The sequence below is a fragment of the Falco cherrug genome, chromosome 5 (genome assembly GCF_023634085.1).
Source record: "Falco cherrug isolate bFalChe1 chromosome 5, bFalChe1.pri, whole genome shotgun sequence".
NCBI lineage: Eukaryota > Metazoa > Chordata > Aves > Falconiformes > Falconidae > Falco > Falco cherrug.
In genome coordinates this window covers 26,961,310-26,986,595 of record NC_073701.1, presented here as the reverse complement: position 1 = coordinate 26,986,595, position 25,286 = coordinate 26,961,310, and the positions used below count along the sequence as shown (strand labels likewise).

The 25,286-nt window shown below is 42.6% G+C and overlaps 1 protein-coding gene across 2 annotated transcripts in view; it reads left to right on the top strand.

Annotated features, from left to right (window-relative positions):
• The window catches only part of FAM180A (family with sequence similarity 180 member A), an 85,306-nt gene extending 60,846 nt beyond the window's left edge, over positions 1–24,460 (top strand). For both annotated transcript variants that reach the window (XM_055712364.1, XM_005440866.3), the window contains 2 exons: positions 20,499–20,599; positions 21,567–24,460. In XM_055712364.1, the coding sequence (XP_055568339.1) occupies positions 20,499–20,599; positions 21,567–21,908 (443 nt within the window). In that variant the 3' untranslated portion in view covers positions 21,909–24,460. The remainder of the gene's footprint in view (positions 1–20,498; positions 20,600–21,566) is intronic.
• The last annotated feature ends 826 nt before the right edge of the window (positions 24,461–25,286 follow it).

The following is a 25,286-nucleotide window of genomic DNA, read 5'->3' as shown; positions in this document are numbered from 1 at the left end:
TGCCGATGATCTTGCTGTGTGGGCGAAAGATGAGTGCCTTGGTGATTAGGGCATGCACTGCATCCGCACACATTTTGACCTAATTTGCCTCTCTTTCCCTGCATTTCATATTGCATCCTTACAGCCAGGCACTCCCTTCTTGAGCAACTTCTGGGTTTCCACTGCTGACAGTAACACCTATGTGACATTTTTGTCTTGGATAGCACAAGCAAAGAGAATGAGGCCTGATCGACACATGGAATTACAACACAAACGGTCAAACACATGCACACATATTTGCCCAGCAGGCTTTGAGTATGCCAGGTTATGGGTTTGGTTTATTTAAGACATGCTGAGGTTTCCAAAGGTCTGGTCCAAGGGTAAAAAGTAATTAAATCATCTGGAGTGGCCACAAGAACTTTTTAAAATGCAACATTTATTTAATTTCCATAAAGCCATTTTTATCCAATTCTTAATATGTAGTGCACATAAACCAATGAAAGATATGAAATGTTATGAAACTGAGCCAAACCTGTCTAAGCCTGGCTGTGTAAAGAACATTTCTTCTTATTCAGAAAATGTAATATTTCCCTTTTTTCTGGCTCCCACATGATCACTTGGAAAATTGCCTCTACTGCACCAACTTCCATGCTTGTTGGATCCATTCCAGTGACTCCACCGGAGCTCCAAAAGGCTTGATCAATCTGCTGCAGAGGTCTTTTCCACCCACCCCAAGCCTGTTCCATAAGTCTGTACCAGTTCCTAGGAATGCATGCTTGTAGGCTGGAGTATCCTGGTATGGGGATTTATTTGCCTGATGTAAGTTATTACCACACCAAGTACCACAAGTGCACCTATAAGAGAGGAAGGCACTGCCTGAAGGGTAGCCTGAGACTGAAATTCAGAGGAATTCAGGCCAATTGTGTGAGGTTCAACATGGCTTGGTGTCAGGTCCTGCACTTGGGTCACAACAACTCCTTGCAATGCTACAGGCTTGGGGCAGAGTGGCTGGAAAGCTGCCTGGAGGAAAAGGACCTGGGGGTGCTGGCTGATGGCCAACTGAATGTGAGCCAGCAGTGTGCCCAGGTGGCCAAGAAGGCAAACAGCATCTTGGCTTGTACCAGAAGTAGTATGGCCAGCAGGACAAGGGAAGTGACAGTTGGCACTGGTGAGGCTGCACGTCAAACGCTGTGCTCAGTTTTGGGCACTGCAAGAGGGACGCTGAGGTGCTGGAGCGTGTCCAGAGACAGGCAACAGAGCTGGTGAAGGGTCTGGAGCACAAGGCTTATAGGACCATCTGAGGGAACTGGGGCTGTTTAGCCTGGAGAAAAGAAGGCTCGGGGGGGGTGGCAACTGGAACTTTATCCCTTGCTACAGCTACCTAGAAGGGGGTTGTAGACAGGTGGGGGGTAGGTCTCATCTCCTAAGTAACAAGCAACGGGACGAGAGGAAATGGCCTCAGGTTGTGCCAGGGTAGGTGTTGATTGGATATCAGGGATAATTTCTTCACTGAAAGGGTGTTGAAGAATTGGAACAGGCTGGCCAGGGAGGTGGTGGAATCACCAGAAGTGTACAAAAATGTGTTAAAATGTATATGTATATGTATAAAATGTAAAATGTATAAATGTGGTGCTTAGGGACATGGTTTAGTGGTGGACTTGACAGCCCTGGGTTAACAATTGGACTTGATCTTAAAGGTCTTTTCCAACCTAAATGATTCTATGAATTAGCTTTGCAGCTGTATGACCTGAAGAAGACAATTTATATACCTGTGCTTTTACTTCCTGAATTCCTTTGCAAAGAGCAAAGTATAAATGATGAGTATAAATGTACATCACAGACCTAAACACAGATCCTTAAGAAACAAATTTTCCTACATTGTAAGTAGTAGGAAAGAGGCATTAGAAGAATATTTTCTGGCTTTTAAGAAATCAGAAAAAAATAAAGGCAAAAATATGTTTTCAAGCAGATGTGGAAAATATTTGAGAATTAATGAACTGAGGAGGCAACTGAGATATTTGTATGGCACAACTGTGTGTGAAGCTGAGATCACAGACCCAGGGCAAAGGCAATTTGCCTGCTTTGCATGTCACAGGACAAGGCAGGGACTTGCTGGTGTCCCAGCAGGCTGATAGTCACGTGCACAGCATGTGCCCAAGGGAATGAGCTCTGCCTTTCAACAGGGATCACCTGGCTGGACCCAGTGCCACACTGATACACCGCTTCTGGCTCTGGCATCTCCGCCCTCTGCTTTGCTGTGCAGCACAGATGTGGCCTTCCTGTCCTTGTGGCAGATCCCTTGGGCAATCAGCTGTAGTGGCAGTCTGAAACTATTAAACAAAACGCTATTGCAGGAAGAGCAGAGAGAGGACCGAAGAAGAGGCTGAAGAGGGATTAGTTATTGGTACCTGGGAAAGCTGCTTGGTATTGCAAAAGGTAGCTAGAAAATAACGGTCACTGAATGGATTTCACCTGCACAGGATAAATATCCAGTAGGGTAGGGCTGCAGCTGTTATCAAAATCCATTCTAGCATGCCCTGATTCCTCAAATACTCCTTTCGGGGCAGACTTAGTTAATTTAATCTGCATGGAGGATGATCCCTGAATCAGAATTCACAGTGGATACCTGAAAGACCTACAAAGGATGCTTAAAAAAAATCAAGGTTTCTAATCTCTTCTAGGGCAATGATGTTAAACTGTGATGAGATCAGAGGGAGGATAGATTACAGAAGTTTCCACATTTTAGTTTAGATCACAGATGGATATTGTACTCTATAAAGGCAGTCATGCTGTTAGCAAGGAGGGATCTAAGTGATTCTGAGGTTCTTCTCACCACAGGAAGCAGCCAAAAATGACTAAGGCTTACAGTCATAAACTGGTAGGCAGAATCAAAATTTTAAAAGAGAAAGGAGCTAGACAATTTTGAGGAAATCTGGGTAAGCAGCAAGAGGAAGACACATGAGGTAAAGCTGTTTTCTCTTTCCTATGTGCTAGACTAAGTGAGAACTGTGAACTGAAAGTGGCACCAGTAGAATCTTCTCAGCGAACCCACTTCCATCCCAGTGCTGAGGACTGGCAACTCAGTAAGACATTTGTTGCTACTTTGGTCAGTTTTTTTAGGATTCCTGTGCACTGTAATGTCACTTCTATTTGCCTCAGTCCCAGGTATAGAACTGTCATGGGTTCCAGATCAGTTTGCACAAGGGTCCTCATGCCCCAAAGTCCAGCTCAGAAGCAGCTCCTACCATTCAAATCCCTCTTTACACTTTCACATGGAAATAGGTCTTACCTTTAACAACTGCCTCACTGCTCTTAATGCATGCTGTTAAGGCAACGTTCCCTTCCATAGGTGAAGACGCTCAGTTATGAATGAAATAACTCATGTACACAAGCAAAGACTGTAGAGCATTCTGTGAGTTCCATCCTAAGTATCTTGTACTCGACTGCTGTGTCCAGAAACCCCTCTGGTACCTGGCATTATGCAAACACAAAGAGTAAAAAAAAATATCTTTCCTTTTCCGAAGAAATTTCAGTGTAATTAAGGAGAAGAAACATTAGCATCCCTTTTTATCTTGAGGCACAGAGTAATTACATCATTTGCCCATCTCTTCAGTATGACTGTGTGTGTGTGTGTATAGTCCTGTATGTTGTTAATAGTGGTGATCTTTTTTTTTTTTTTTTTTAAATTCTCTTTCTGAAGCATAAATTGCTTTTCTTGTTTTCTGGGCGTGGATCATGCCAGATTAGGCAGGAGCGTAATGACTTCTCAGGCAGAAGAAATCCTGTCAGAAGCACTGAATAGTACAACGTCACTGAAAGGAAAGTCAGCAGGTCTTAATGAACATCATCAAGCCACGGAGGTTCTGACTACTCCAATAATGACAGGCAAGATGTAAATTGCTGAGGTAAAGCACTGAGTGGTGGAGCAATTAACTTTACATGCAGTGCCTGTGCTCGGGTTCAAGGCAGGGCAGGACCCATAGGCCTGGCCTGGGGTGCTGAAGACGAACACCGCTATTTGCCCATGTGCACAGCCTGCATCCACCTTGAACTGGGGCTCTGCAAAGCTGTGCACTCTCCCTCTGCACCCCAGTGGCTCTGCTAAAGGGAGCTGAGTCCACCCAAAATGCAGAGAAGCTAGCTGGGTTCATGGACCCAGTTGGAGCAAAACTAGGAGCTGTGTGAGTGTCTTGAAGTGGGCAAACCAGTCTGCTTCCTGCTTTAGCTTTAAAAGCATTGAAGTGTGCAGACCGTCACCACTGAAGTCAATGGGAGTTTTGCCTTCTCAGGAGTGTGGACACAATCTCAGTCACTATCTGGAATCTGGTTTCCTGTAGTAACCCTGATTGTTAAAATCTTCCAACTGAAACACATATAAAAGTGTTTTTCAACAAAATGGCACTGCCATGAATGAAGCTGCTACAGGTCACTACATGGATAGCTGATGGTGGGAAGCAGAGGATGAAACACACCAAAGAATCATAACAAGGACAAAAAATGCCACCTTGAGAATAAGCTGCAAATAACACTTGCAGGAAGACAAATAGAAGTCCCCAAGGGGACAGTAACAGATGAGGGTTTCTCTCCCACTGGAAAGAAAGCAAGCCAAGGAAGGGATCCTGTATGCCTCTACTGTGCCTTTGTCTCTCATTACCCTAAAATCCTGGTTTATTTGGCTGTTGCTATGGCAGCTTTATGATATGTCTCCCACAGAATACTTTCTTATTCAGAGACATTAAACCAGCCTGAGTGCACCAGAAGCCACAGCGCTCCTTTGCTACTCAGTGGCTAAACCTTAGCCAGTAACTGTTTTTATATCCCCTGAGATACTCCATGCTGCAGTAATAACCTGGCTCCTCTTGTCTTGCTATCACGGTGGCAGGGTGACCTCAATGGTGAGCTTGAGACTAAGGTGAATGTGGGGAGGAGAGGAACAGAGTTAAATAAGCTCCACTATTCCCAGTTTCCACAAACATTCCTTTCTTCTGGTGAAAGCGCATGTGGGGCCTTTCCTGGCCCAGTTTGCCAGTTAGGTTTGGCAGCTCCCCAGTTCCCCTGAGATCAACACGCATACCACTCATCCTCTGGAAATTCCTCCCCAGCCACAGGGAAACAGGTCACCAGCCAGGAGCCAAGCTCTGAACTCACTGAGTCTCTCTCCACTTAGGAGGAGCCAGGTGGGTAGCTGAAAAAAAGTTGCTGAGAAAGGGAAAAATAAGTTGTTCAAAGCTCAGAAGTTATTTGGCAGGAAATGGGACAGTGGAAGGGCAATGCTATGCTGCAGTCTGATGTTAGAGACCCAAATGCACAAGGTCTTCTGCAGTGCCTGTGTGACCCCCTCCACCCCCTGCCATGGCGCTGGAGGAGTTTTGCCTAATATTGAAGAGAGTAAACTGCACTGGACTGGATGTGCACATCTGCTGCTAGCCAGAGCATCAGGATTTCATCATCTCCATCTATTTGGCAGGTGGTGGCATGCCCCAAATGGAGCCAATGCTTCTGGTCGCTGTCTTGAAAAGAGTACAGACTTTCTAATCTGACAGGGTTTATTTGAGCCACAGAGAGGGAGATGAGCAGTGAAGGCAAAAGGCAGAGGTGTTGGGAAAGAACAGAGAAGAAGCTAGAGGTAAAAATGGCAAATAGAAGGAAGTAGGGTGAATGAGAGGAAAGAAGAAAGAGAAAGGAAAAGTGTGGAGAGAGAAACTGTGATAAATGTGGATGGGAAAGATTAAAGCACACATACATTTGAGATTAGGGTAACATTCACACCCTTGTCAGCATGTTATGCAGCCCCATTTGAACTTGGTCTACAGCTGGTCTGCATCTTATCTGTCTGCTTCTCAGGCTCGTGGATTGGTTGCATTTCTCTGGAGCTGGCATTGCCTTTTTTGCATGTAAGCAGGAGTTGTGTTTGCTCCTGGTCCCCACCAGACTCTCAGTACACCACAATATTGAGATACATTAGTCCAGGTAGTTCACCATAGGTGACAGTATAGGAGTTGAAGTTACTGCTACTGAATCAGCAATATGTTGAGGACTCTGCACATCTCTCTCTATTTTTTTTTTTTTTTTTTTACCCCCTTCCCATTGAGCTTCCTAAACTATGTAGGTAAGAAAAAAGACTCGTCCCCCTGCCCAAGAAACTGCCTGCTTTATTCCAGAGAAACTGCAACAAACTTGCTCTTTTAGAGGGCTATGAGGCTACAGCATTTCCCATAAATACTAGTCAAGCTTCCCTGTTATTGCCAGTCATGGTAACAGTGTCACAGCTGCACAAGTCCCTGTTTCCCCCTGTCAGTCCCTGGAAGAATGGATCAAGTTCTGCCAGCCCTCAGTTTCCTCCCTGATTTTCATAATGCTCACAGCCATGACGTTACATTTCTGTTTATGCCTGGGTCTGAGGAAACACAAAATAATTGTTTATTGAATTTTTTTTATTAAATGCAGATTTTATGTCTAAGGGAACTGTTCAGTCATAAGACCTCTCCTAAAATAAAAGACATTTAAGGCATGTGTCATTTTTATTTACTGTAATTATTCATGGCTTGGCATTGAACAAATTCCATTTCCAGTTAAACACTACTTGTAGACATCCTAATATAGTACAGCATGTGTTAAGTGAAACCATTCATTTGTCATAGTTGCAGCAACTTCTGGTTTTCTGGATTATGATGCCAATTTGGCAGAAAGTTTTTGAAGGTAGTAAGTCTAATGATAAAAACATATATACTGTTTTTTTCTGTTGCTTTCTACTACTAGAGTTTTTAATAAACAGCTCAAAGAGGCTGACTTACCTTGACTTGTCCTTAGCAAATCTAAAGCTCAGCTGGGTCCTCACAAAGATTCAAGGACAGAAAAGTACCCAAAGATTTTTTCCACACTGGGGTATCCCATAACAGGAATTACGTACAATTGACAAAAGTCAGATACAATCAGGCCCAATTAGGCTCAAGTGGCAAGGGACAGGGTGTGACTGCTGTCTTGGGCTCTCCAGCAGAAGGACAAGGATGACCTGGCCCTGATTCCACACAGAGTGCCTGGGAGAAGCCAGGGTGAAATAAACAGGCAGCACGGCGTCCTAGCTCAGCTCAGAGGATCCCAGTTTTGATGAATGGACTACAGTTACCAGGTGTCCTCTGTCAACCATCAAGAACAGCCAAAATCTGCTTTCTGGCCCAGGCCTGGGATTTTTAGCTGCCTTATCTAACCTTCCTGCCTTTCTGTACCAGGTCCTTGCCTCTCACTGTGCCCACCTCTCCCTAAAACCAGCCCTGCTACACAGAGGGAAGACAGCAGCTACTTGGCTGAGGTCAGAGTAATGCTGCATGCAGTGGATGAAGGGAATCCTCCAGGAACACAGAGAGCTGAGAGGGGAATTTGGATGTTTAGCAATGGAACTGAGAAAGGTGAGACAGTCACAAGGTGACTATTGCAGACTAGGGGCTTGTCTTGCCATGGTGCGATATTTCTCATGATCACAGCAGGGAAATGCTGTGGGCTCCAGCTGATGAAGTCTGTCTTTAAAGAGTCTGCCTGGTAAACAGTTAAGTGTTAGAGATACTATAAGGAATTCTATTTCCCTAGAAAGACACTCCTTTTCTAGCCAGAAATTGTATTTAGAAAGCAGGCTGTTGGACATTTACTGGGAATTTCTGGATGCCCTTCAAACCCCGAATGACTAACTGTGTGTGCCACAGACCATCAATTCAGCATGGATCCAGTTATACCAGCCCTAATCTCTGTGCATGCTGCTCGTGGCCAGCATGGTCCAGCTGAGGTGAACTTCAGTGCTGAACAACATGTGCACCTATATCCCCAAAGGAAAAGATGGGGGCTCTTAAGTAAAATATCACAGTCAAGGCAAAGAGCTCCGTTTTTACTTGCACAAAATTGTCACTGAGGTAAATACAACCGACTCATCATATGTCTTATATACTCTATACCCCTCCCTCCTTTCTATTTACGTGATCAAAGATGGAAGTGTGCATCATGTCTAGCTGGATTTTCAGACCCATCTATGATGTTCCAAAGGAGTTTTTCACTCCTGTTGAGTTCATGCTGCCAAACAAGACATAAACTGTCAAGGAAGCAATTGTATCTCCGCTGATGCCTCTGTGTATGAATGCTGCTGAACCCAATGCTGGACCTCAGCACTCCCTGAACATCTGCCCACTGAAGTGGAAAAGCGTGCTAGTTCTCACTGCAGTTCAGCTGGGAACAGCTACTTGAACATATGGTGGTTTATTTGTCCGTCTTCAAAACGCAGTGCATTTCCGTATGTGTGCTTTTGTTGACAAAGTAGCACATACATTATTTAAACAAAGGTATTAATCACCTTCTGAGTGTCCCCTTCACAACAAACCAGAGTGCTCACACCAGCCTCTCACTGTAACCCAATGCAATGGGTGACAGCTACTAATCCAGTGTGTCCAAGGAGCTCAGCCATGACAAGCTGGTTTGCATTCTGCTCCATCCTTAATATCTGCACATTGCTCAGAGGTCAAAACAGAACTTAAAGATTACTGAGTGTAATTAAGATTACACTTAGAAGTAAAAATAGGGGGAAAAGTAGTCCCTGCCTTAGTTTGTGGCCACACTAAATGTCAGTCTACCCCTCCAAATGGTTAGATTGTTGTATTAGCGTGCTCCAGTATCCCAGACAATGATTATCTCTTATCTATAGGGCAAAACCCAGTAATGAAATATCCCTAATATGACAAAAGGAAGTCATATGAAGATGACATGATTATCAATCACATGTTCATAGCGGGATGATCTCTATAAGTTCTCTTAGATCTATAGATCTATACAATCTCTGTAAGTTATCTGGGACATCATCAGTACTAAGCCGAGGAAGAACTGTCATGCAGAATTATCATATGATGAAGTCTACCTTTGCAAGGAATGCTTCTCTAGGCACAAGACAACAGATATCAGCTTGACCAAAAGATTTTTCATTAGCAGCCTATAATGACAACCCACAGAATGAATACATGCTGGCAAAAAGTAAGCAGGCGTCATTATGCAAGCTTGAGAGTGTTTGAATTAGCAAGAAGAAAGCCCAATCCAGGAAAAAACAGATTGAAATTTAGAATGCTTCACAGCAGATTATCTAAAGTGCTTCTCCACAGTAATAATGTCTTCTTTACCAGTCCCCATGCACAAAGGAGTTAAATCAAAGAATAAACTCCCAGCTGGTTTCAGTCAGCAACATGCTAGAGGTTGTCACTGGAAATCAAGTCTTCCTCCCTTTCTCCAAATTTTTTCTTCCTAAATTTAGGACATGAGGTCATTAACATTTATTTTCCTGAAACATTTACTTAGACTATTTTCCTGTAAGCCAAAATCTATTTCACAACTTCAGCCCAAAAGACTCCAGGAGAAGAGAATGTATGATAAGAAAGAATATCACTGAATCAAATTGCAGGGTCCTCTTGGGTTGAAGAGTGAGAGACGGCATCCGCAGGGGCAGGAACTGCAGCAGCAGCAGATGTTTAGTTTTGATGTTGATGCTGAGTTTCCATCAATTTCAGGTGCAACTGTCAGCATTTGGTGCCTTCCAGGTCCCACTCCTCAGAAAACAAGATATTTGGGTCATTTTGTGGGCTTTAAGATTTCTGCAAGCCTGAATCTAACCTTCTTCTCTTCCCTCTGATCCCAAGCATGTCTTTCACAGCACAGGGCTCTCTCTGACCTGGCTGCCCACAGAGCAACATCACGGGGCTGGTGGTGCCAGCTGAGGTCATCTGGACCTCACCCACAGTGTCCAGCTGCCTTTAGCAATTTGCAATATTCAAAGTTCTGGCAGAGATTTCTGTATTTAATGGTGAATCCAGTTATAGAACAGTTTCAGTTTTATTTCAGCAGATTGTGAAACCTGAAAGATCTAGGAATAGTCAGATTTTAGGAGTATGAAATAACAAGGAACAGTGGAAAAATGACAGCTTTGCAAAATAGAAATCCCATATGCATGTATGTACAGTGGGGAAGGCAGCTATATCAATAATCCATTTTGCATTCATCCTTCAGATTTCTTTGCTATGTTTCTAGCAATATCACAAAGACTGTCTTGGGCCACCATTGTGTCTGCACACATTGAAATCCACTGATTAGATTTTGTGGATGATTATATTTGAGTTGCAATAATTTTTAATATTATTTTCATGCAGATGCAGAAATTAACATATCAGAGCCCAGGCATTCATGCAGGTGTGAACTTGACAGAATAGACAACTTCTCACACTGACCCTCACTCACTGCTCCAGGAGAGACATGTGGCTCCCCTGCCTTGTACCCAGGGCTACAGCACAGCTTTCACCCTTCATGTTCCACTCAGGTGGCAAAACAGCTGTACCAGTTCAGTTCAGAAAGATACCTGAATCCATCTTGAGTTCTGAGGCTCCACCATCTCAGGCTTCTTGTCTTTATCATCACTACTGGAAAACACACAGTGTTTTGAAAAGGCATTGTCTCCAGAAACAACTCATTTCCTCACAAAAAGGACCCAGGATACCCCTGCTTTTTGTTTATTGGGCAAGGCTGATTTTGACACTTTCTCCACCCAGCACATATTCTTGTAATTAAGAAAACCAGCAGCAGGTGCACTGACATTTGGAGCTCAATGAACAGCTGGAAAGGCAGCTGGGGTTTCCCTGTTTTTGAAGAGCAAGTGAAATCCCAGAGCAGAGAAAGCAAAAAACTGGAATTTATAAATTCTCCTCCTAAAAAATTATTTCAACCTGGATGGGGATTTGAAAGAAAAGGGAAGACAATTATGGTTCTTTCTAATGTGAAGGAGAAGAAATGGTCAACATACTGTTTATTTCTCCTCGGTTTTGAGCTGCAGTATTGATACTTAGTGAATTTGAGGAATAGCTTATTTTTTTGCATGTGTGCTACTATATGTGGGTGATTAGTTCATACACAAATAAAATAATAAATAGTTTGCTATCAGTTCAATAACAGTTCCTAGATCCACCATCAAACACTTGAATTTACTTGTCAGTTTAAACTATTCACAGATGGTTTAAGTGAATAATTCTAGGGTCCTCATAATTTCTTGTTTTTCTTCACCTCAGCTAACAGCTCCATGACATCAGGGGGACAGTTCCCATAGGATAATTCAGCACAGGACAATTCAATTAGCAATAACAAGAAATCTGCAGATCATATGGCCATAGATTTTAAAGTCAGAATGCCTATGTATTTTTTCAATTTGGCCACCTGAACAGCATTTCATGTAGTGTCCCTTGCAACAGATCCAATGCATTGTGTTTCGTTAACACATTTTTTCTGAAAAGGCATATCGTTCAAACCGGAAGACATCATGAGATGGAAATCTGCTAATTCTTTCATTAGCCTGTAGTGGGCCATTGCCGTTGTCCCAAATAAAAAGGCAAGACAATTTCAAAGAGATCTCCTAAACCTACATAGTGTTGGTCATTTAGATAAAGTACATGGTATTGTTTCTACTCTCTGAATAGACATTTTATGGAACTAGTCAATGACAACAGTTAATACTTGGACTGAAGAATCTGAGCTGTCATTTATGGTTATGAAATAAAATTCATACTGCTCCCTGCTAGGTCTGTGGTTCAAACTGGACCTTTGATTCTTTTCTTACCATCCGGTCTTGGAATAAATTTTAGATATTCTTTGTGCCAGTTGAATATACTCTGTTAAAAGTTCAGGGTAATGTAAGCATAGAGTGCAAAGAAGTGTTTGGCATCTGGTGGTCCCACAGCTGATCTTAACCTCTAGCGGGATCAAAGACTACACTAGTCGAGGTGGCCATCCACAGAAAGGAGATCATGAGCTTGGTGGCTAGATCAAGGGTGTGTAGGCATGAGGACGGGCTTCTGCTTTTCCTTAACCAGGGCTGATGTCCATCCTTATGTCATCTGAAAACTGGAATCATCACCAAATGTCTTAAGAGCAGCTGGACCACACTTGCACTGGGAGTTTCTCACATGTAAGGGGTGCTGCTGGTGTAGCAGCTGTGATAGAGAGTGAGACAGCTAAAATCTATCATTCTTTTTGGTTTGCTTTTCCTTCCATTCATGACGCGATCGATCCCTGGCTTGGCTCACTGTGTGACCACACAAAGTGGTGTTGGCACAAAGGGAAGGAGAGAAAAGCCCCACAGGTGGCAGGTGTGCTGGACTGCCCCTTGCAGCTGCAGCTGCAATTAGGTCAGCCTCAGCAAACCCCCAGCTACTCAGCCACCTCTGCCTGCCAAGAAACCAGGGAAGCCTGGCTGAAAAAGAAAGTACAACACAATTAAAAAAAAACATTCTTAACTACTAGACATCTCTCCTCTATGCGTAGTTTGTCAGCTCTGTGTAAATATGTATCTGGGAGGTGGTGCAGGGCTCAAGCCCACCCCTTTGGGCTCTATGTTGCTAATATAAAAAGGGCAAAGAACTGGAGAGAGCGAGCTGGTTTTGAGCAGCAATAGCGTAAGACACAGACCTCTTGGAGCTGCTGCAGCTCTATCTTTTCCTGCGAAGCACACCTTATTTCTTTTGCTCTCACTCCATTTTTCAATGTGAGAGTCATCCACTTCACTTTGCTCCTAGGGTCCTTCCCCACAGCGCAGCACCGGAATGCCAACACGTGTCTGTATTTCTTCCTTCCCTCACTCCCTCATTCTCTGTTCCTTCCTGGGAGAAATGGAAGTAGACTGGAGTGTCATTATATCCCTTCACTTGTTCATTTGTAAGGAACATTTTCAAAAGGGCTTAATTAAGATTGCTTTGTGCCTTGGCATAAGGGCTGTTGTGAGCAACACAGATATGGAAGCAAAGGTGACCCTGCAATGAAGACAGAGATGTAAAGCACTCTTTCATTTCCCAACACGGCCTGAAATTTCTTGTGTTACCAAAATTACTTATTGCCTCTGTGTTAAACCTGTGGAACGGGGTTGATATTTCCTTTCTTTATTCCAGCCCTTCACTCATATAGTGTTCACCATAGCCTATCCCCGGTTCCTGGTAATATAGCAGCAAACTGAAGGATAACAGTATATTTCACTTCTTTCCTTCAGTTTCTCTGTGTGCATTTTTTCTCTCCATGCCATGGCAACTTTACACCAGCACATCAAAGGCTTCTTTTGGCTGACTGCATCTTTTTTTGTGAGCATAAACATTACCAGGTAGGATCTGCTCCTTATGACCAAGGGAAGAATAAATAACACAGCATACATTGCTCCAGGCTGCAAACAGGTGAAAATGCTGCATAATGGAAATTCCATCTGAGGGAATAAATTCTCAGACCATTTTAGTTGGCTGATGTTAGTCATAGCTTTAAAACCATTTTACTTAAATCATAAAAGAAAAAAATACCCTCCACCTCTCACAAACACAGGCTCAGATGCACCATTTCCTTCTCTAGCAATACCTATTTCTGTAAATATAAACGGTGGATTTTTTTTCTAATACACCTTTACTTTTCTTACTCATGCCAAGTAGCTAGAAAGGCTATTTCCACTCTAGTTTTTATATAGAAACTCTGTTGCAGCTTAATCTCATCTAACATATCTCAGGACATTTATGAGGTGCAGAAGTGTAGGCTGGAGTGGGTTCTGTTTTATAGAACTGAGAATATGTGTGTTTCTTAAAAACGAGATAAATTAGTAAGAGGCCACTTTGAAAAAAAATGATTATGTGATAAACTAAGGAATTTGATACAATCTGCTATTAATTCTAAGAGTTTTAAACTGATATTTTTTTTCTTCTTAAGAACAGTGTTGCCTGTTGCCAACTTTTGTAGGGACATGTACTTCCTCCATCCTTATTGAAAAAACTTATACTTTCAAGTTTGAGCTTTTTTCTTGTAACCATTCTTTTTATAACTAAAGAAGAAACATGCCTATTTTCACTTTTTGCCAACAGGCAGGAATAAAAAGAGACCATTGCCACTATTAACTTTAGTCTTGGGAGCTAAGATAGCTAGGATAAGGAGCTGGAAGTAAGAAGAGGCAAACTCTCTTGGTAGCTGCTTTTAAAAATGTGCTAGTTCATGTTGGTTTGTAATTAAAATGTCTTCTCCCTCTTGCTGCTGTGTTCTCCTAAGGGGCATTGGGATTTAATCTCCCAATAATGGAGATTTAAATGTATTAAAGTTGGAATGCACTAGCCTTTGCATTGCACTTGTTGTCATGGGAGCTGCTTATGAGAGTATCTGCAATTCCAGATACAGGCTTCCGAAGCTAGCCTATAGCACTGCAGTGGGTTTTTTTTCCCCTTCTTTTTTCCAGGCTTTTGTGAGGTTTTCCCTTATTTTATTCCTCTTATTCTTCCTCCAGCTTCCCGCTCTTTCCATTTCTCCTATGCCAGGGCAAAGTGTTCAATAATTTCTAACATAGCAGTTTGACACAGAAAAGCCAAAGGTCAGGAAACATGGAGGAGTTATGCCTGAGCATGCCCCGTTGCAGGGCCAGCCACAGCCCAGGCTCTGCCCTGGCAGCGACTGCAGGCCCAGGGCAGTACAAGCACCTTGCAGATGGTGAACGTGTGTCCTTCTGGCGATGAGGCAAGTGCAGCACAAGAAGTAAATGAGGATGGGATTACTATGCATAAAGCCTGATCACCACTCACTATCACTGCACTTTTTGTGATTTACATGACTACTTTCACTGCCCACCATGCCTCTTATAGGTCAACATGACTTCACCCTGGGGGAAGCAATGCTTCTGGTATCAAGATCTGCTGCAAGCACAAAGCAGGTAGTTGCTAAGAGCAGAAAAATATTTAGTGAGTTTGACTGCAGGATGGTAAGGACAGGTATTTCATACAGCCTGAGGCAGTAAATTGGGGACAGTGAATTGTCACTCTAGCAATGGAGTAACTCAGCATAAGGACCCACCAAAGAGTCATCTGACAGAAATAAATATGTATAAAATATACTTCTCGTCTGATAGTAAACCCTCATAAGTAAGGTGATCAAAGAAGAACATGAAACTAAAAGTCTTTGTCAAGGGTATGTCAACTTTGACACTCATGTACTCTTCTCTTCTGCAAGTACATGTTCGAGGAGAAATATAGAGATTGAGTTCAAACCAGTGCTTCCCATACACCGTTAAAGAAAATCTGCTTGTGAGCATTTCTTCAGGCATTTGCCCAAAGAACAACATCAATAATGACTTTTAGGAACTTCCCAGCAGTCTCTGCATCAAAATAGGTTCATCCAGCAGTAAATCATTTTATTGCTTACCGATAAAATAAAGCCAAATAAGAAGAAATTGCTGTCGTTATAACTTAGGATAACTTCTTTCTGTTGAGGCTTAGGAGTCTCGACTTCAAAAGCTTTGAGCAGGAAAGGGAAACTTTTGCTATGAGAGATCAAGCTGGATGTGCTGCTGAGCTTGTAGAAGTTTCTCACTATTAAGGTGCGGTTGTGAGCTTGCAGTAAAAAGACAGTTGTGGTGATCTGAGTGGATATGACTTTGCAGAGCCCTGTTAATCCCTGTTACGACTGCTGGCAAACACATAAAGGAGTTTCAGAGATCACTTTTCCTTTTTAGGTCCATCACTGAGCAGGAACTGCTGCTGCTTGTGCAACTGCTCCCTGCCTTGTGTTCCCAGAAATAGGGGGCTGGTCCCAGGAAGACAGTGATGCCCAAAGAAATTATTTTAATGAGTTTCTTTTGATTCAGGCCCTAGAAACCTAAGACATGAGAACACAACTGGCAGCCTGCTGGCTGAGTTTGGATTACAGGACAACTCCAGCTGGGCCACTGATTTTCCCTACACCAACAGGTGACTCCTTTGCTTTGCTTGCAGGGAGTCAGGAGTTTTGGCCCACAAGTACTTTTTCCTTTCCTTCTCCTGTCCTTCATGAAAGGAGTCCCACTGAAGCAATGAGATAGCCCTTTTCCTTGCTCCTGAAGTCAATCAAAATAATTCTTACTGAGTCATGACCCAATTAAACTGTGTTCATGTCCTGGAGCACCAGGGAGATGTACGTGCTTTGGAGCAATGATCTGCACAGGGCCTGATTCCTGCTCTTGCCTTCATGCCTTTCTACAGGAGAAGAAAAGGGTATTGATGATGCACAAATAATGGAGCACTCCTGCAGCTATGCTCCATACTTATTGAGCAAACACATCAAAGGTAGCAAGTGGGAAATCAGAAGCAGGAATGTGAACTGGAAAGAAAAACTAAGCACCTGTACCCTCACCAGTGAAACTGCACAGAAAATCTGGAAGAGGATCACAAATGTTTTTCATGTGGCTAACGAGGTCCAGAAAATTCTGGTACAGTTCTTAAGAAAGATAAAAACATCTATAAAATAAAGCTCTTGTCAGCCTCAGATCCGACATTATGTTTAAACCGTAAAATTTCTAAGCTGTCATGAGTTGAATTGTTAGAAGCAGGCCAATATCTCCAGCTTTTGTTTAAAAATCCAGCTAGTCCTGAAGGAGAAGTCAAGTTGAGTTAGCAGAGCCATAGGAGACTGGACGGGCTCCTGCAGTGAGCAGTGCAGAAGACAGGGACTCCTGTACCACGTTTTGACAGGCATTTGTAGCCGCCCTTTGGACTAGACTTTCTGGCTGCCCACCATCTCCAGGCACAAGCAGTGGTGCACTCCAGGGCACAGGATGAGGCCGTTCAGGGTCGGCAGGTGGGCTGGGAGCGGGTGGCTGCACTCGGGCACAGTGCTCCCAGCCACCTCTAGCCCTGAGGCTTCAGTGGGCAACGAGGGAGGTCAGATCAAGGAGCACTCCTAAAGCCTGTCTGAAGAAGGAATTTGGACGAGGATGAGCCTGGTAGTACACAGATATATAATAGAAAATGTTTTCAGTAAGGATAACAATAACCTTGTTTTTCCTACCTCTGTGGATCATAAGCTTTTTGTTATGTGACTGCTCAGTCCCTAGGACAGAAACACCCACATCTCCATTGGAGATGTCTTGACACATTTGTATGAGAAGTAAAAACACTAAATCAATAAATGACTTCAGAGATCACTGGGTTGAGCTGTCTCTGTCATTACTGATCAGGGATCTCTGCCTTTTGGACATTCATGGGTATTGCCATTGAAACCATTGGCTGCAACATCAACATATAAATGACACACATTGGATGCATCTTCCTATGACATAATTGCTTCACAGCTTTTCAGGGAAACCCCTTGGGGAAGTAAATAGTAAAGAGATGGAAAGTCACAGTAACACTCCTCTGCTATATTTGCTACTGCCCGGCTAATTCATGTCAGAGATGGAAGTAAATGCAGGAAGAAGTCATGTCAGCACAAAAGTTTCAAGTGGAATTTGCAATTACTAAATGCAGAAACTGGCTGCAAGTATTCCTCTGTCTTAGCTTTTGTGCTTAACTTACATGCGTATTAAGTCAGGGTAATGAAAATCAGAGAGTGCTTGCTCTAAATGCTCACACAGTTTTGGAGGAACTGGCGAATTTATGGAAAGGACTGTGGAGGGAGTGATGGTGGAAGGATTTGACTACTGTGCAGGAAGAGAAAGGGAAGGACTGAAATAAAATGTGGCTCAGGAAAATCCGATCACCATGACAAATACAAAACAGTTCCTGAGCAGAGTCTCTAAGAACTGTAACAAAGTTTGATGTGTTTTGGGAACAAGATAGTGAGATCAAGGAGTCAGAGCTAGCCTGGTCCCTACAGAGGATGGCAAGCTTCTGACACGCATACAAAGTCCTTTTTCACAGTATAGCAGTTCAGGCTCTTGCACCTTTGAATCTCCTAACCTAATCCACGTTACACTGGGAACAGCTGGGTAGAAAAACCAAGCTGCTTTCTGAGGTGTTACCTGTGATTCAGCAAGTAGGTCAATACTAAATTGATAATATGGCATTCATTTTTGTGCAAGTCCTTCATTGAGGCTTTTCTGGGTGATTGATGATGGGCTGGTTCTGATAACTCCTAGTTCAGCTCCATGGTGGGAATCTGCATTTGGCCTGAAAGCTAAAAGCAATTGGTGTGATGACAGTGAGCATGACAGCACTGAATCAAGATGCAACATTTTTCCATGGCTTAGAGAATATTTCAGATGTAAACCATCTGCATATGTAGAGGTATTCTGTACTCTGAGGCTTTTTCCACTGAAAGGGCATCTAAAAGATAAAAATGAATTGTCATCATTATGGACTGGATTTCTGCCAGCTGCTTAGTAATTACAGTTTTAATTGCTTGGTAATAAAAGTTTTAATTACTCAGCAATTAGTGCTTGAAGTTTCAACATATGCACTCAATTGCATTCTCAAATTGCCCAGAGCAAGAGATGGATTATCTCCAGTGTATCTCAGCAAAGCTCTGAGCGAGAGAGGTGAACATCAGTGATGGAGCAACAACAGAAAATGGGTATAGCCCCAGTTGCCAGTGGTCAGCTAGGCAAACACTCCCACAGAGCAGAATCTGAAGGCAGCATGTGACTTTTCCCAAATTCATCACCTCCTCAGCTGGGCCAGACAAAATGCTTGGGCGGTAAAGGCATCACGCTGCAGAAAGGCTACTGCAGAAACCAAGTCCTTTTCAACATCTGTGTTCTTTTACTTGGTGCATTCATTCCCTCAGGCTTTTAGTCACATAACCTGCAGGTACTATTCTATTATTTAAACAAGTTTTAATCTAAACTCACATGGATCCAATAGGAAGCTCTGCAGGTGTCTTACCAAAATGCCTGAAGCCCATTCCTGCAGGATACATTTACAGTTAGTAGTATCCAGCTGCAGTATGTTTATTGCAATTTAACAAACTGTTTTACCTATTGTATATTCCCTAGCTAATTCAAGGCCAAAACACACGTTGCTGGGTCAGGCGTGAATTACTTCATACCTAGTATTATCCCAATTAATTTTCCTTATGCTAGATAGTAAAGGTCGTAATTAACACAATCTCTGAGGGTCTGGTTTCTTTCTCCTTGCATTACTAGAACTTAAATATCATTAACAAGTCAAACTTTAACAAAGTCAACAGCTGGCAATGGCCCAGGAAACAGGACTGCATTTAGGCTTCAGAGTCTAGAAGCAATTGCATATTTGTGATCTGCTTGGGTAATCAAAGAGGCAAATTGTCTGAGGAACCATATAGTCAGGGAGCAGGGACAACTTTTCCATAAAATAATTACAGTGGCTCCAACTTTCATTGCATGCCCAGCAGAGAGAGCTTTAAATGACATTCAGGTTTTCTACAGGCAGCATGCAAAATCCATCACAAGAACTTTGGCAAAACAAGACAAAATTGATCTAGTAAAAATATTTAATGGAAAAAAATCTGGTACAGAGAAGGTGGGATTAAACTTTTCAGAAATTCAGAGTAAGCTGTATGTTCCATTAAATGTTACTCAATTGCAGAACTTCAAATTTTGGAGGAGGGATCATAATACCACTCAAAAGGTGTTTTCTTCATTTTTTTTTAACTGGTTTCCAAATTTGTCTATTGGTAAACAACAGTTAAAGTTGAGAAGTTAAGTTTATGAGGAACATAAGCACAGCTTTGAAAAACCCTTCCTGTTCCTGAATGTTAGAAAAAATCCAACAAATCCAAACTATGGTTACCTAAACATCAACATCTAAAACATATACACTTAACATTAAAAAACCCCAGAGTTTTCCCCCTCTGCTCTGAAAGGAACTTACACCTTTTAATAGTACTTAGTTACCTGGTTAGTAATCTAGTTAGCAACTCAAAGCATTTAGGTGGTCTGTAATGTAGCATCAGATGTTTTCTATACTCTGGACTGTACAGGCCATTGATTCCACAAACGGTCTACTTCACTGGGGTGCTGAGTTCGGGGGCTATACGTATGTTTTCTGTCTCATTTCCCTGAGACAATATCTGTATTACATTTCACAGTGGTGAATAAAGACCCGATCATAGCAGACTTTGTTGTTTCTAGGTGTAACACTGTGAAGTATTAACATCATAACAAATTTTGATTCACCTCATTGAACGTAGCTGTCTTGTCTAAGCTCGTAACAGGCTCAGTGAATAGACACAGACATCTCCAAAGGGTGAGTCACTCTTCCAGACATATATGCCCAGGACAGATGAGATTACCTACTCTCTGTAGGAGTTGTCTCAATCAGCTAAGGAGATCAACTGTTAGACAGCTGAAACCAGGAGAAATGTAGTCTTAGAAGTGTGACAGTGGGAGAATGGCCTGAATAAAGTGGGCTTTCTTGAGGGTTGCTGTTGATTCCCCCTTGCAGAGCATGAAATGAAAATACATGTTTTGAGAAGAAGAAGGAATATTTCAGGCAATGTTGATGTGATGGTTATCATTATTATTCCTTACACCGCGGCTGCACCTCAGACTAGGCCTGGATTATAAACCGCTCTGTGTTAGCCACTGTATACAGGACAAACAGTTAACCTCCATCCCTAGTAGATTATTGTCTAAGCAGTCCATGCTACACAGTTGTACTGCACTGTAAATCTTTCCAACAGGCTGTAATTTTGTTGAATCTACTATTGAAAAGTGCTTCCTCTTTTCAGTGTTTGCTACTCTATGGAATTTCTCTTTTCCCATTATTATTTTCCAGCTATGCTTTTCCCAGCTGCTCAGCGATTCAAGAGGTCTTCAGCTGGCTTCCTTAACCCAGTGCTACAAAACTCGCTGGAAGATGTGGTCCTGCTTTATGAGGTTCGGTATATGGGAGCAGATGGTACCTTAAGCCCTAACCAAGACTGTGGTGACTGTCCATATGGGGGTTATCCACCTTCATGACACTTTCCCTCATCCCAGCAATAAAACCAGTGCTGGCTATGTAATAGCTCAGCAGAAGGCAGGGAACAGACATATATATGACAAACTTGGCTCTTTCAACACTTAAGCAGGCAGCAGTTGCCTGCAGTACCTCAAATGTGGGTTGTAGCTCAATCTTATCCAGAAGAGTTACGTACTAACAACACAATGCGTTTAAATTCTTTGGTCTAAGTCTCAGTCCCAAATTATTTGTTCAGATCATTAAAGGCACAAGTATCAGTCATTGCAAAGTAGTCCCAAGGGCATGACTGTTTCACTTCAAAATGATTCAGGTCCCCACTTTCACAGCAGTGGAGACTGCAGATATAATGCATAGTCTGGAACAGTGTCATACAGTTAGCTAAGGGAGAGTTGCCCACCTGAAGAAGGTATACGGGTCAAATCTATCTATCCCACACCCTGAGAAACTGGGATTGGATGTCCAAACAGGGGAGACAGGCTGGGAAGCCACTGCTGTGGTCTGTCACACAGAGCTAGGCCACTACTGCTATCCCTGGCAGGGTAAAGAGCTTTTCCCAGCTGTGCTGCTGCCTGTACCTCTCTAATTCCCATGTGGCACCAGCAGCAACCCATGCCTGTTTTGGACAACACAAGGCTACCTGCTTTTTCCTTTTCCTCTCTCCTTTCCCCATAGCCTGTCTCTAAGTTTCCCAGGTGGGTAATACAGGAGTCTGAAGTTCACATAGAGCCTTTCTGGTCTGCCTCACTCCAGCCAGTGCAATGAGAATTTTGTCTCCATTTGACCTAAAATAAAGACCTATGGACATGTTGATAATTCACATTTACTTTGCCTAGATTCTCTTGGAAAAGATAAATAGCTTTCTGTGTTCTGATTTTGTACCAGTTTCTTTTAGCTGAGCTTGACATTGACAAAGGTCAGAGGATCTCCATCAAAGATGAGGAGCTTGCTTCACTGAGGAAGGCTGCTGAGTTTGACACCATCTGCAATGAGATTATTCCCAAGAGCATCACAGAGATCCGCAGGCTGAGTAGCAGGCTGTCTTCCTACCCAAGGGTCCTCAAGAAAGAAGACTTTGAAAGGACAGTGCTGACCATGGTCTATACAGCCTACAGGGCTGCTCAGTCCCAGGGGCACCAGAAAGACGCTTGGGCTGAATCCTTTGTCAATCTTTACAAAGCGCTGAAGCACGACTTGATGTTCCCATACAACAAAGAGCCATCATAGTGGGAGACTTGATGCAACGACAACTCAGCCACCTCTTCTGGTTGATAAGGGACACGTAGCACGTCCACCACTTTATTCTATAAAGAGTTTTAATAGCCTGCTTCAAAAGATTATTTGTTTTCTAGCTCCCTCTTGTGGAATCCACTTTATAGTTCCATGTTAAATGGGAAAAAATGTTGTCTTGGGAATTCAATTTTTGTGCTCACTTGGAGGCACATTCTGTGACAGGCAAAGTAGGGAGTCCGGTGTACATGCCAGACAGATATGCCCTTGTGTCATCTTGTGGGTTTCCTATAAGCAATACATAAGTATACTATCCTTGTGCTCACGTACCTAAGTGTATGTGCTGGAGAATGCTGCTTTCCTAGCTGGGGAAACAAGTTCATATTTTGGTTGGCCAGTAAAAGAATATTATACAGAAATGCAAAAGTCCTCTATAAGTAGAAGAGGTTTCATAACTTTCAGTCTTCAGAAATTATGCCACTTATTATTCATTCCAAGTATTCTTGTAAATAAGCACTGTCTGATTCACTTCATTTGGCTGAGCCAGTTTTTAATGGCAATAACATCTGCAGAAGACAAAGGGCATTGTGAACACCAGCAGTAAACAATGCCTGTGAACATATTGCCTGCTTCATAGAGCCACCCTCCCAAACAGTCTGCAATGATTCTTTCATTATTTGCATGACCGTGTTTCTGCTCCTTGTCTTTTGACAGGAACATGGATTTGTTCTCAGTGAAGTCAAAGGCAAGACAAAGACCCTGTTTAATTTAATGATGACCCATTTTTCCTGGTTCTATCACTTGAACTAGTAGGTCACCTAAACCCATACTTCAGAATCCCCTGAGGCAAGGGAGGAAGGTGCATTAAAACATAACTGGTGCTGAATTTAGCAGTGTGGCTCATTTTTGATAGCAAACTATATATCCACTTGTGTGTATGTGTGTGTGTGTTCATGTATGCGTGTGCACTTAAGTGCTGAGTACATGGAAGAATCCTAAACTGTTCAGTCAGGAAAAAATTGCATCCAACCACTTAGCAGAAAAGGCCATTCACCAATCCAGTTGTGGGAATTATGAATTTTGGAGCAGCGGAAAAGCAGTACTTGTTTACAGCAAAAATTGTTTGTAGAAATAGTGCAACTGATTATTATAAACTGGAAAAAAATCACGGACAGAAGACGGAGATAAAAAGGAGATATATATATCTTGTCAGATAGCTGACTAGCAATGAGAGATCCAAACTATTCTAAAGCATTTTCCTCTATTTTTTGTGAAAAAATTATATGAACTCTGTTTCTCTATTGTAATTAGAGGTGCTTCTACTTCCAAAGCACAGAAAAACATCTGAACATTTATTTCACCTTTCATACCAACACTATCTCTCTACTTGCATCATATCTTAAGGATACAGGCCCAAATCACAAATCCCTGAAGGTGTAAAAGTGAACTGAGGGTTCCAACCCTGTTTCTGAATCGTGATTAATTTCTTTTGCATCACTTGAGCAAAAGGAATGAACTCTTCAGTGTCCCTTAACAGGGATACCCCAAGGACTGGACCTGAAAAAATTGATCCAGCACCACCTTGTTGCAGCAAACAGCAAATAGTGCAAGCAGTCAGAGTGCACTGGGTTTGGCAATCACCTGTGGGAATGTGGGAAGACAGCAGCTTTAGGGGCAGGCTGACAATGGCATAAGCAGCTGGGCAAAGGGCCTATAAAAGACACAGACAGCCCTGTTTCACCCAGCAGCTTCTGTATGTGTATGCATGAGCATGCATGTTTGCATTGAGACGCACATATGTGTAGGTGCACTTTTAAACCTGAAGATGTTTCTTGGCCATCTTCAAAGACTGGCCGGCATACGGCAAATGAAACTGAGAAGCTCAGCCACAAAGCTATGAGCCACAAGTACCTCTGTCTCCTCTATGTGCACACACAGCTCAGCACCCACAAATCAGCCTTGCGCTTTAAGCTTTCAGCATCAACACTGATGATCTGTTTGTGTTTTCTTCTTACGCCATGCTTCACAAACACATGGAGGGGAAACGCCATGGACTGCACTTCTGCCTTTCCAGCTCTCCTTGGCTCCCTGAAGCAGCACTTGCTGGAATAGTCTGGAACCCGGGCAATTCATAAATCCCTTACAGCCAGTGATGCCAAATCTGCAAAAATAACCAGAGAGCACCAAAGCAAGTATTGTTAGCAGTCACCATCCAGAGAAATGCCTCCTAGTCACACTCCTCACCCCACAACAGGACTGTTTAGCAGGCAGAGTTTACTAATCATAAGTATCCCATGGAAAATAATTACCGATAATTCTGAATATTGGATCATCCCCTATGGCATATATACCTTACTGTACCTTACAAATTGGTAATAGAAACGTTTATCTCCTCAGCAGAAGATAGTTTTTCTGAGTTTGTTTCCCTCCTCCCATTACTGTGTGTAGTGTAGGAAAAAGATCTATTCCTTGGGAATGTGCTCGGACTGCCCAGGTTAATTTAACTGAGACGATCAATGTAATAATAAAAATATTCTACATAAAACTAATTGTTTTTGTATTGTGTTGATTTCAGCAGTAGATTTACTATTTAACAGCTTGTAGCTTGAGTAATTGGTTACCTCAGCCTGCAAAACTCTTCATGGGAGCAACAGTACAGGAGAGAATAGGGAACAGACCTTCCCTCTGATGGGCAGGAGGAGGTAATAAATAGGAATGAGTGCCTCCTTTTTCCAGAGTTCAAGTGGAAATGAGCAATCTGCCTCAGGGCAGCTCTTTGGGCTTAGGGCAGCTTTCCTCTCTCAGTATTGCTTAAGATGCAGCCATAGGTTTCTTGCTCCCTAGCTCAGTTCTCAGTTTGCATCTCATCACTTCAAACTAAATCATGTTTATAGACAGTCCATCTCTCATGGGGTAAAGAGCCATTGCCCCTAAATAGCACCTTTTATCAATCCTTTGACCTTACAGATCATAAAAAAGTGAAATAAAGCATAGACTTTTTTGATTTAAAATAAAGCATTTTTAATTTTTTGAGTATTTTATACATTATTTTAGTTTCTCTGAAACAACTGACAAAACAGATATAAATCCTCTGACTGTATTGGCTAACCCCATATCTTCACATTAGCTATATTTTTGATTCCAGAACCAATTGCTAAATTTGCCTGAAGGGTCCCAAGGTTCTGCTGCGTGATGGAGGTTCCAAGGTATAGAAACATTACACAGTCTTGGATAATTACTAATTCCAGGAAGAATTCACCCTGCATATCGGACTCCTTTGCAGGTCTGCCTTTGCCAGTTCTCCAGGGCTCAGTGTCACACAGGCATTGCAGTCCAGTCTGGGGAGCCCAGTTTGTGTCTGACAGCAGAGTATGA